Genomic DNA, 13,131 nt, shown 5'->3' on the forward strand with positions numbered 1-13,131 from the left:
CCAGGATGCTGTGCGGCAGCACCGGGCGCCGCCATGACAGTGCTGTGTGCAGTGCTGTGCAGGGCTGGGCCTGTGGGCTCAGGGCACCGGGTGCTCCTTCCCTGAGCCTGCCAGGAGGTAAGGCACCGTGAGGGTGGTTTGGGGGAGACCAAAAGACGTAGAGAGGACGTAGGTGGGACATGGAGGTGAGATAGATGGGGCATGAACTGGATCTAGAGAGAGGGGTGAGAAGGCAAGGTGGATATCCGACAGGTGGGGACAGGGGCCTGTACAGGTCAAGGGCCAAGTCCAGCTCTGCAAGCACAGCAACATGTCGGGGACGCCGGGCTGCGGCTGGGGATGGAGCAGAGCAAGATGGAGAAAGGGGGGAACATTCAGGGAGCGAAGAAATCTCCAAGTGGGGCTTTCTCCATAGCTCAGCCTGCAGCGCAGCCACACGACCTAGGCAGGCCTCAGACTGGGATCCTGCTGCTGGGTGCTGCAGGGCGCAGCCTGGCTCAGTCCTCTCTGCACCTGGGGACTGATGGCTGTGTCTGGGATGGCAGTGAGCCTCCTCCACTCCAGGCTGAGCCACTCAGCTCTCCCAGAATTCCCGTCCATCCCCCTTTCTCATCCCTCCATTCCCACGCAGAACTGACTGAGGAGGGGAGGGATGGGTCCAATGGTGGTGGCAGATCTGGGACACTGCCCTTTCTGCTGCCCTTTCACATTGCCCTGAAGGTGGGCCCGGGGGCCTGGGGAGGTGGGCTTTGTAACTGAAGGAACGGCCGCAGGCAGGCAGAAATATGGCAAAGACATGTAATCATTGAACGTAGCAAACAGTCAAGAAGTGACAGTATTCCCAACCATTTCCCATCCTAACAATCCTTTCTGATCCCACCCCCTCAAACTCCCACCCCCAATCAACTTCCCTCCCTCTGCCAAAAACCTCCCAGCCCCCTGTTGTAATCCAAGAAGAATGGCAGCAGCCATGGATCAAGAGAAGGACTTGACAGAGCAGCAGCTGTGGAGCAGGATAAAGAGCAAACCGTGTTGGTGGTGGATGCGGCAGGCAGTGCCAGCAGGGCATCCCCTGCTTCAAAGTGCACCTTTCCTCTCTCACCCACCACACATTCTCTCCTGCATTCAGGGTCTGAGGGATTTCTTCCAGTTGTACTCCATATCCACGTGGCCAGTGCGTGATACAGAGCCCAAGTGGAACACCTGCTTGGAAAATGAAATCAACTCCCCCATTCAGTTCTATGAGCGTGCGCCTTCCTCTCAAGTGATGCGTGGTCATATTTGAAAAATCCAAATTAGTTGGATATAAGAGAGGTAATAGCATCATAACCGAGCATTACTAATACATTCAATGATTATTGCCGCAGATTCCAGCACCATTTGTAACATCAGACCCCATTGGATTCACATCCAATCTATTAACATAGTAGAAGCACAAGATAACCTGGATAATGCCTAATAACTCTGGTTCCTGAGACAGTAGTTGGCGAACCTGAAGGCAAAAGGTCAGCCCGCTAGGACAAACAGCCAGACAGCAGTATGGTTAAATATGGCTGCGTCCATCGACTGCCCGAAAAGCCATGCTTTTATAGCAGACAGACGAGGGCATTTAAAAACCACACACACTAATTGAAGGAAAGCTATTGCAATAACAACCCTAAAACCCCCGTTGAAAGCCCCGAGCTACTCATTCTTTTCCTAGAGGTGTCCTTGGTTCTCATGCTGTTTCTCCCTCCACAGCTGCTGCTCTGTGAAGCCCTTCTCTTGATGCATGGCTGCTGCTCTGTAAAATTCTTCTGGTATTACAACGGCCCCCCAGATTCCCACCCCAATAATTCCTTCCTCCAAATTGCAACACTGAATTTCAGAGTGTAACATTATCAGAGTACAATTTCTCCCCCAGAATTGCCACCGCACCAAGTTCCCTCCTCATCTCCCTTTCTGCTCTTCTCGTCTGCGCGTCTTCCTTACTTTCACCCTGTCCTTTTTCTTCTGGTGATGGAGATCTTCAGGCTGGAGGAGCTCTTGTCTTGCTGCAGCCACCCCAGCATCCCTTGCCAGCTGTGCTGTGCCCAAACTCATCCTCGCTGATCCATGCCAGCCGATCATCGATGTCAGCCATGTCCTCCGGGCTGCCTGCGCTTGTTGTCACTGCTGGAACAGCAGTCTGGAAAAGGCAATCTGGAAAAGTAAGTTCTTTGTACTTGAAAACTTCTCAGTTCCTTCTGATCTCGATATACAAAGTAGTTCCAAGTCCCTGTAGCTTTTGTGTTTTCTTTTGCAGAAGGATTCTGTGATTCTGTGTGATTCTGTGATCTTTGAGATCCTTTTCAACCCAGGCCATTCTATGACTGTACAGTTCCATACTGGAACAAATATAAAATGCTAACTATGTAAAACATGGAGTCAAACCTGTGTGATTTGTCCACACCAGGAGGTGATTAGAAAACAATTTGTAAGCTACAAAGCTGCTTGCTGGAAAGGAAGAGAAAATAAAACTACAAGAAACAAGGAAAACATTTCTTCCTGAAAATAGGAAGAATAATGGACCTGCCATGAAATTTGGGTGAAGCTGCCTGATTTTATGAAGCTATTCACATTATTTTCTTGGTGCTGTGTTTCCCAAATGAGTGGTTTCTGGCTCTGCTGCAGCACCAGTCTGCATGTGAATATCAACTCTACTCTCCATCTGGGAAGATTAAGACTTCACTTCTCCCACCAGCACCACTGAATTACAGTTACTCAGTGATTAAACAAAGGAATCCTTAAAGAAGGGTTTACAGCTGTCCTGTTATCTGAAGTGCTTGGGGCATTCTGATGCTATTAAGCTCTATGTATTAACAAGTTCAAAAAGAAAAGGTAGGCATCTGATTGTTGTGACAGTTTCTAAGTGATTTGGAAAGCTGTACCTCCCAACCACTCCTTCTATTTGATGGAGGTGACAAAGCTCAGTTTAATTTCTGACTGCTGTTTAAATTCTGAAGCTCGAGCTGGTTCCTGGAGCAGAAAAAGCTCGGAAGCTGTCCCTCCTACAAGCAGGCACCTCTGAGCAAAATATGACATCTCAATTTCTGATGGTAAGGTCAGGAGATCTGATACCAGCGTCTAGCTTTCGGCTTCATGCTGTGTTAGTGGGACCTTTGGCATCTAGCACTTAATGATCTTGAAGGTTTCTTCCAACCCAAGCCCTCCCATGATCCTATGATTCTGTGATTTCACTCAGGTTTATTAAGATGAGATGAGTTCTCCTAAATGCACTGTTCTCCATATGATTATATTTGGAGTCTTAAATTATAATTGGGTGACTTAAACCAGACACCAAACTTTCTGATGGCCAAAATTAAATGAAATCAATCCTTTACTGTGTCAGTAGTCTGTAACTAGAGCCCATCAGGTAATTCCCAGCCTCCTGCCTGTATCAGTGGCTGCACACAGTGAAAAAGTCTGATGGGATTTTAACCTCTAAAATGTTCCAAAGCAACCAGAGGGTGAATATATTCACTATGCAAATACCTGCAGGAATAAGCTTGTCATGTATGTCCTCAGGTACCACAGTAGTTAATGGTGGGACTCAGTAGGTCATGCTGAAAGTTGAGTCTGCTGATCTTGAAGGTCTTTTCCAGCCTACATGACCTTCTGCTAATATTTCTGTATTTATTTCTGTTCAGCTCCCAGAAAACCTCCCACCCAGCCCCCAGTTGACCCCGTGGTGAAAAATAAAACAGAAACGTCAGTGATGCTGGCATGGACCCCTCCGAAGATGCACTGCCCCATTCCAATCAATGGCTACATGTGGAACCCAATAAACTAACTGGCTTCACGTGGGTGAGGTGCCACGAGTCTCATGTCCCCGTCCCAGAGTTCACGGTGAGCAATCTGTCTGAAGAGGCTGATGATCAGTTCCGAGTGTCTGCAGTCAATGCGCATGGACAGAGCCCATCTCTGGAATTCCCAGGGAGCGTGCACCTTGGTAAGCACAAAAACCCCAGTGGAAATGGGTCAGTGTGTGCTGAGCAGCTGTGTTGGTTCCCTAAAGATGCTTCCTTTGACTTTAAGGATAGTAGTGCATTAACACACCAAAGGCTTTCCCTTATTCCTAGTTCTCCTATCTCATATCAACCTCCAGCTACCACTAAAGTGATACAAGTTATGTTTCTGTGACAGGGACATGAATATCCTTATCTTTTGATATCTCATATGTGCAAGATCTGTAACAGATCTTAAGCACAGAAGTGCTTCTTCCAGCACTCATGCAAAGGGAGAAGTAGAAATGTCCCTATGATTTAATCTTCCATCTCTAAATGAGATACCAGACTTGCATCTAAAGAGCATTAAGACATCCATGTTGTTCTTCCTCAGAACCAGTCCTGGTTGTGAAATCCCCCCTAACAACTGGTGAAGCTGTACCTGGAGGGGATGCCATGTTTACTATTGACCTTACAACAACGTGTTGCGGCACTTGGTACCTCAATGGTAAAGTCTTACAGGAAAGCGAGACCTGGATCATCAAGAGAACCCAAACTACTCACAGCCTAATCATAAAGAACGTCCCCAAGAAGGATGATGGAGCAGAAGTGAAATTTGTTGCCAAAAATGTTGATGTCAGCACCAAGATGAGAGTGAGAGGTATTTGCTTTGATCCTTCTCCTTTCCTCTTACAGTCAAGGCATAGTTGCTGTGATCTGATGATAAGAACTGGGGCTGCAGGCATTCACTGACTGTACCAAATACCTGAAATTGCATCCCATGGACTGACGTGAGTCCTGGTAATGACCTAAACATGATAGCACTGAGTGTAGGGTAAGCCAATCTACCCAGCTGCTTGGTATCTGAACCAGATTGCTCCATGCCAGCTGATGAATGTCTGCAGTTCACAGCTACTGGTCAGTGCCTTCAGTCACCAGGTTTACCACTGCATCACCATAGAGCAGTACTTTCAGCTCCAGGTTCAGACAGCCTTTCTGATTGCACTGGAATAGTTTAGAAGTAGGGGAGCAATCATTCCAATAATATCTCTATCAATCAGCTTTGCATGACAAAATAAAACAAATAAAGATTCATTATGGGAGGAGCTGTTTGTCATTGGGTGGAAACCTCCGCAGAAGCATGTTTAGAGCATTCTTAATCAGTAGAAGGAGATGTTTGGTTGATTTTTACTTAGTAAATCCGGCAAGAAGACCAAATGAAATATCTTGAATTGCTCAGCACTGACCCAGTTATGAGTGCAGGAACAGAAGGTGATACTTTTTCAGAGATCTTGCAGCAAACATTGACCACGTTAGCCTGATATCAATTGAAATAACGAGGCCTTTGCTCCTGACAGGTGCTGCAGTGAGATTTACCAATAAGAGCAAAGATGTAGAAGAGATCTCCGCTCGGCTGCGTGAGGAAGCCAAACTGCAGGCTGAGCTTTCAGACACAGGTGCTACTGTGGAGTGGATGAAGGATGGGAAGGAGCTCAAGGCCAGTGAAAAATAGGAACTGCACATTGTGGAGAAGAAACACACCCTGAAAATTCACAGCGTCTCCATGGATGATGCTGCAAGTTATCAGTGCATCTGTGAGGGGGATAAAATGCTCTATCAGCTTTCAGTGAAAGGTATGTGACAGTCTGGGCTGTCCTCTTCCTGCCCAGGGCCAGCAGACTGCATTCACCTGACTCCCCGACAGTCCAGCTGTTGTCAGACAGCATCTGGGGTGTTTTCTGTGGCTGTTTTGACTTGAACTGGCCAATCTGCTTTGTAGAGCCATTTGATTTCTGTGTTCTGTCCTGTGATTCGTCCCTAAGATATAGAGGAAATCAAGGGAAAGATAGGAAAAAGAGCATCCCAGTCTTCCTGTTCTTCTCCCAGGGTGGCCACGAGAGATGATGTAAACAGCTCTTTTTGTAGCAGTGATCCCAAATGTAGAAGAGACCTGTGAAGAGTCACAGGGATGTTTACTTAGCTGTCATTCCATGGTGGGCTTTTTCTTGCACAGATGTAGAGAGAAACTTAACTTTCCCACGCAGGTCTCTGTTTTGCTGCAGGGTGTAGGTCTGATCTCTGAGATCCACACGCTGGGCCTTGATTGCAATAAATGAGAGCCCTTTGTTTTCTCCAGTGGAAGACTTTCCATTTCTGCAGTACCCTCTGCAGATGACACAAATGCAAATGCACCTTCTTCCCAGCAACAATTGCCTTTTTTTTTTTTTACACTGAGTATGCATGAGGCTCTTCATCATATTCTGCTGGCTTGTCACCCTTGTTGATCCATGGAGAAACAACAAAGCCCTAGTGTATGCACTTTGGCATTGGAGAGCTTACTTAATTGCTTCTTCTCAAAGAACAAACTCCAGAGAGACATGGAGAAAGCTCCAAACAGAACTGAATAATGGGACTAAATTGATGGAGAGCAGAACTTCCTGCCAAGGCTTGTCAGCTAGTCTTAATTTTGCTTTTCTTCTCTCAGTCATGTTAGCATAATATTTCATACTGGCAGGTCTGCCCCCAGAATTAACTGAATTAGCTGATGGACGTTTCCATGTGCTTTGCACTGTAATGTGACTATCAAATGAGTAATCAATGCTGTTATTTTAAAACCTGTGTTGGCAAGCTGTAAGACAAACAACTGCTGTTGGTAGCTTGGTTACTGCAGAATCAGCTTTCGTGTATCTCATAGATAGGGAAGAGACCCTTAAGGGTCAGCTAGTTGGACTGCCTGGCAATGAACAGGGGCACCGCAGCTCCATCAGGTGCTCTGAGCCCTGTACAGCCTGACTTTGAACATCCTCAGGCTCACCAATCTTATACCCATGCCACACACTCGCAGTATTTCACCATTCAGCATTGCCACTTGTATCTTCTCTTGCTGTAAACCAGAGCTAGCTGGTAAATCATCTGCTGTGCGGGTCAGCTGTGTCTCTCCCATGGGCATCACGTGGCTGCTGGGAGGCTCTGAAGAGCTGCAGCCAGAGGTGTGTCACCCGTTGGGCCTCGTGCCCAAAGGAGCCCACAGGAAAGTGTTGTTGCAGTTTGTCATGCACTGCACTGCCATGAGACTTGACGTGCCAGACATCCTCTGACACGTGACCTCCTGCATCCAGGCAGGACATCTGAGACGTCTCCTTCAGCCTGACGTGGCTGCAGTTTCACACTGGTTTTACTAAGGAAGGAGAAGGCACGTGGATGAAACTCTTTTCCTGCTCTTCCTGGCATTAGCTCATAGTACAAGTAAAGCACTGTCAGGTCAAGCCTGGAGGAGTAATGCTTGTCACTGACATGTTCATGTTCAGGGTGGAGCTGGAGGGTAAAATAACACAAGAAATTGTCATTGAAATTCAAGATCTGTGAAATTCAGCTGGCTGCATTCACAGAACCTGGCGTTAAGATCTGTTTTCTGGTTTCTATCTTGAGCCTATTTTCCATAACCCAGTCCTCATTTATGAACTGAAGCTCTACTGAAAGCCTTTCGCTGTGTATGCTCATGCTGCAGCGCAGCGCTTGTGACCTTTAACAGCACATTCACATTCCTCTTATCACAGGATCCTTAAGGTTGATTAAGACCCTCTAGTCCGACTGCTCACCCATCACCACCATGATGCTCACCATCAGCTAGCTAAAAACTCAGCAGAGATGATAGATCAAGCCCAACACTGGATGGGATGGCTAAGATATTGAAGGATTGCTTGCAGGTGGTGTTGGCTCAGGTATTCACCCTGCATCCCACCTCCTGTTCTGTTTGGTTGAGAATCATGCATTCTGCAATTTCACTTTGTAATTCAAAGACCCTGGCTTTATCTGTTGACAAACTGACCTAAAACAAGCCAAGAAGACTCCGTTGGAACTGGTTGATGCAGAACAAAGGCATCCCCAAAGGACAAGTTGCACTGTTTGATGAACATTATTGGATGAGAGCTAAGCTAAGATTTAAAAAGTTCTGGGGCTGTCTCTGAGCATCAGATACAGAGGAAGCCTGCATGATTCCCTGAGAATGGATACCTCCTACTTTGGTGTAGGGTGAAGGGAACACTATCAGTAACTCCTATCACAAAATGTCACATGGCTCAGACAAAATGCCATCAAGAGGGCTTAATTAGGAGCACCAAATGGTCACAAGATGGTCTTAGGGCAGGGAAGTAATCTATCTATGTGATATGGATTGATGCTGTTAGTTCTTAACAGCTTGACTCTAGAGGGACTGTTCTTCTTTGGTCACCTAGTTTTAAAAGAATAGATGGCTCCTGTCTATTACAATTTTTAAGGCATTATTTGTTCACTGATGCCATAAATGTGCCTGGCATAGCAATTGGCCTTGGTATATTCAGCTCGGCGTCCAGTCGGATCTTGAATATCTCCACAGAAGGAGACTCCACCACCTCCCTGGGCAGCCTGTTCCAGTGCTACGTCACCCTCACCGTAAAGAAGTTCTTCCGCATCTTCGTGCAGAACTTCCAATGCTGAAGTTTCATCCCATTACCCCTAGTCCTGTCCCTACACATTACTGAAAAGAGACCAGCCACGCCACTATGGCACCCACACCTCAGGTATTTATAAACCTGGATCAAATCCCCTCTCAGCCTTCCCTTCTCAAGGCTAAACAGACCCAGCTCGCTAAATCTCTCCTCATAGGGGAAATGCTCCAGGCCCTTCACCATCTTAGTGGCCCTCCGCTGGACTCTTTCCAAGAGATCCCTGTCTTTTTTGTACTGGGGAGCCCAGAACTGGACACAGCACTCCAGAGGAGGCCTCACCGGGGCAGAGTAGAGGAGGAGGATCACCTCCCTCGACCCGCTGGCCATGCTCTTTTTAATACACCCCAGGATGCCATTGGCCTTTTTGGCCACTAGGGCACACTGCTGGCTCATGGTCAATCTGTCGTCCACCAGGATGCCCAGGTCCCACTCAGCAGAGCTCCTGTCCAGCAGCTCTTCCCCCAGCCTGTACTGGTGCATGCAATTATTTCTCCCTAGGTGCAAGACTCTACACTTGCTTTTGTTAAACCTCATCTGGTTTCTTACTGCTCAGCTCTCCAGCCTGTCCAGGTCTCTCTGAATGGCAGCACAGCCTTCAGGCGTGTCAGCCAATCCTCCCAACTTCGTGGCATCAGCAAACTTGCTGAGGGTGGTCACTATCCCCTCATCAAGGTAACTGATGAAGATGTTGAACAAGACCGGACCCAGCACAGACCCCTGGGGGACGCCGCTAGTTACAGGCCTCCAGCCAGATTCCGCACCACCAACGACAACCCTCTGCACTCGGCCAGTCAGCCAATTCTCGACCCACTTCACCGTCCACTCATCTATCCCATACTTCCTCAGCTTTGTTATAAGGATGTCAAGGGGGACAGCATCAAAAGCCTTACAGAAATCAAGGTAGACTACATCTACCACTCTCCCCCTGTCCACCCAGCTAGTGACATCTTCATAAAAGGCCTACAGGTTGGTCGAGCACGACCTCCCCTTGGTGAACCCATGCTGAGTACTCCTGATAACCTCCTTTTCTCCCAGTTGTCTGGAGATGGCATCCAGCACAAGCTGTTCCATCACCTTCCCTGGGACAGAGGTGAGGCTGACTGGCCTATAATTACCCGGGTCCTCCTTCTTGCCATTTTGAAGACAGGAGTGACACTGGCCGTCCTCCAGTCTTCAGGCACCTCCCCAGTTCTCCAAGACCTCTGATAGATTACAGAGAGCGGCTCAGCAACGACCTCCAGCAGCTCCCTCAGCACCTGTGGATGCACCCCATCAGGTCCCAAGGATTTATGGACCTTAATGTTTCCTAGGCACTCACAGACCACCTCTTCCCTGACTAAAGATAAATCTCCCATTCCCCACACTCTCTCATTAACCTCCAGGGCCTGGGATTCCGGAGGGAGACCCTTTCACTAAAGACAGAAGCAAAAAAGGCGTTCACTATTTCCACCTCCTCAGCATCCCTCCTCTCCCTGGAAGCACTCAAGGCCAGGCTGGATGTGTTGTGAGCAACCTGGTCTACAGCGAGGTGTCCCTGTCTATAGCAGGTTGGAACGAGGTGATCTTAAGGGTCCCTTCCAACACAAACCATTCTAAGATTCTAGGACAGAAAAACAGGCCAGCTCTCCCACATTGTTTCAGTGTCATTTACTTATAAAACAAGCTCTGGGACAACCCGAGAAGGTATTTGTTCCACGTGCAGCATCACCTGTGATAGAAACCAAGGAAGCCTACAGCAGGCCTCAGGACTCAGCAAGCCTTTTTGGCTCAAAGCAGGGCCAGCTGGAGCAGCTTACCACGAGTGCACCCAGAAGGGCCTCCATGCAGCTGCAGGCTTGCCGCATGTCATTGCATGTCATTGTGATGCAACAGTGGGTGAGCGTGACATAAAGCTGCAGGCTGGAACTCCGGCTGGGGTGGCCTCAGTTCGCTGCTGCTGGAGCGAGAGGTGGTAGCGGAGGGTTGCAGCTCTCAGAGAGTTCCTACCAGGAGCCATGGAGTGCTGTTGCAGTGCTGGATTCCGAAATCCAGATGAATTTCTGAGCAGAGCGGGGAAGAGCGGAAAGGTGAGCGCTGCTACATTAAGAGAGAGCTGAGTGCAGTAGCCTGGGGTATGCAGGGCTGCTCTGGGGCTGTAGATGCTCTCCAGAGGCTGAGGGACACTTCTCCTCATGCTGGTGCTGGAGAAGGCTTGCAGGGAATCGCACCTCTCTGCACATCCCAGCATCGGTTACAGAAGTGGGGAGGGAGCTGCCAAAGGGAGCGGAGGTGGGCTGGAGAGGGGAATGGAGTGTCTGAGTGTCCAAGCGTGTCTTTGTCTTTCTAGCTCCGACCCAGAGGACAGGAAGTTGGAGCAGGAGGTAGCTGGCTGTTGGACCTTCCACTCGGGGTTAAAATCCCTGTGCAGCCCGGCACCAAGCTCCTTTTCGCCAGGAGAAAGCTGGGGGAAAAGGTGAGAGGAGTAAGGAAGCGTCAAAAAGGGCTCTTGTTTCCTGGGGTTGCCGCCATGCCAAGGAGGCCTTGTGTTGGGATGCCAATCCCATGTGTTGGGATGCTGGGGCCAGGCATCCATCAGGCACAGAAATGTGGAGACCGGGTCGTTCCTGGAGGAGGGTGCAACCCTCTGCTCTCCCTCTTGGAGGACTTAGGAAAACCCAGACATGACTGTTTGGGAAAGAGGCAAGAGGCCAGCCTGTGGGTGTGAGCAGCTTGGAAGTGTCTCTGTCTCTTTGCTGCTCTCTCCTTCCCCATTCACACTCTACAACACATCTCTTCCAGCTCCACCAGCCTTCTCCTCAGTTTGACCTGAGAGATCCGTACAGTCGCAATCTGTGCACAGAGTACAACAGCCTGCATGACCCGCATCTGCGGGAGTTCCACAACCGCAAAAACAACCTGCGGAACCTGAAGAAACGGGGCTTGGTCACCGAGGATGGCGACGTAAGTTTGGCTGTTGGGCTGACCAACACGGGTCTCCTCAGGAGGGCTTTCCAGTCTGCCAGGCAGGGGCCTGACACTACAGCCATCTGTCATTGTCTCTTCTGTAGGTTGTCTGCACTCTGAAGGAGTTCAACGAGTACAGGCAGTACCTGACCAGGCTGAAGCTGGAGAAAAAGCAAGCAAAGAGGCGAGAAGAGGTAGGCAAAGCCCAGTATTGGTAGGCACGTGTCAGCAGCATGGCACTGAGGGCACGGGCTTTACTTGATGGATCTGAGGGAGATGGGGAAAGCAGAAAAGGTGAGGGGCGGGCTGGTGGTCTAGGCATTGAGGCATGGAAAGGACAGCTCAGCTCAGAGCTGAGCTAGCACAGCGTGCTGGTGTGAAGGCAGCCTGGAAAGTTGCTTGCTTACAAGCAGAGCACTGTGGCAGCCGTTCTCTTCTGCCCTCATTGCAAGGCTGAAGCAGTGTGCTTGCCCTCTTCTGCGTAAAGCAGCAGTACTTAGGGTGGGAAGCACTCTCTAAGACAAGACCAAGCATAAACCCTCTGTTCCCTTCCAGGATGAGCTTCTTCGTGAGATTTCCAATTTGAAGAAATCGATCCACAGACTACAGATGGCCAGGGACAAGTTCCAGCCCGGTCCCATGGATTACATTGCGGGTTCGAAAATCAGACCCACAATGCTTCATAAACCAGCTGGCCCCTCTCCTTCATGCTATAATCTTCTGTCTGGACAATGCAGAAGGAATGTGGCTTTGATGGAGCGTGGCCTTCAGGGAGACTCATGGAGCACAGGGCGTGCAATGAAGCTGCCTGAGAAGTCACCCAAACCTGCGTTGGGCAGGGAAGGCTCCAAACTCCCCAGAATCATCCAGACTACTTCTGCGTCAACAACAAACTCCAAACTCCCCAGAAGCATTCGTACTGCTTCTGACCCAACAGCAAACTCCAGAGTCCCCAGAATCATCCAGACTACTTCTGCGTCAACAACAAACTCCAAACTCCCCAGAAGCATTCGTACTGCTTCTGACCCAAAAACAAACTCCAGAGTCCCTAGAAGCATCCAGGCCCCAGTGAAGGGAAAAGGAAAAAAAGGGGAAAACAAGTAGAGAGATTGGCCAAAAACCAAAACAGTGGCAACAAATTAGTTTTAATTGGCTTAATTAATTTTAATTTGTTTAATTCGTTTTAATTTGTTTAATTAATTGACCAAAGATGATACCAGAATGCAAGATAACACACTACAGTACAATATATCATAATTAGTATCAGAATTAGAATTAAAACCAATAAAAAAAATTAAAAAAATAACATTACAAAGTGTGTCCGAAAACTGAAGTCCTTATTCTAAAGCCGAGGTGAGACAACCCAGGGAGTTCTCGTGCTGCTGGGATCAAAAAGGAAAGGGGAGATCAAGTGATATACGGATGGCTTTTATCTTTTGCACTGAACATAAAGGGTGACAGAGCAGCAAGCAATCCTCTGGGGGATGTAGTTGTTCTCTGCTGGGGGTACATGCAGTGTTACAGGCTTGGGACAGAATGGCTGGATGACTGTGAAGAGGAAAGGGACCTGGGGCTGTTGGTCGATGCTCTGCTCAACATGAGCCCACAGTGTGCCCAGGTGGCCAAGAAGGCCAAGGGCATCCTGGCCTGTATAAGAAACAGTGTGGCCAGCAGGAGCAGAGAGGTGATCATCCCTCTGTACTCAGCTCTGGTGAGGCCGCATCTCAAGTACTGTG

General features: G+C 48.7%; 1 protein-coding gene and 1 long non-coding RNA gene across 2 annotated transcripts; both read left to right on the top strand.

Annotated features, from left to right (window-relative positions):
- Positions 1 to 4,032, top strand: LOC146756116 (uncharacterized). Its single transcript, XR_014937607.1, has 3 exons — positions 1 to 117; positions 2,005 to 2,189; positions 3,669 to 4,032. It is a non-coding gene; the product is annotated as an uncharacterized LOC146756116 (long non-coding RNA).
- A 5,830-nt stretch (positions 4,033 to 9,862) lies between these two features.
- LOC146756117 (fibrous sheath-interacting protein 2-like) lies at positions 9,863 to 12,524 on the top strand. Its single transcript, XM_085524931.1, has 3 exons — positions 9,863 to 10,518; positions 10,779 to 10,904; positions 11,231 to 12,524. The coding sequence occupies exons 1-3, from the start codon at positions 10,447 to 10,449 to the stop codon at positions 11,513 to 11,515; spliced, it is 483 nt and encodes a 160-aa protein (XP_085381057.1). The 5' UTR covers positions 9,863 to 10,446; the 3' UTR covers positions 11,516 to 12,524.
- Positions 12,525 to 13,131: the final 607 nt, after the last annotated feature.

Source organism: Coturnix japonica, chromosome 28, assembly GCF_054131305.1.
Source record: "Coturnix japonica strain WE chromosome 28, WE-NBRP24, whole genome shotgun sequence".
Taxonomy (NCBI): domain Eukaryota; kingdom Metazoa; phylum Chordata; class Aves; order Galliformes; family Phasianidae; genus Coturnix; species Coturnix japonica.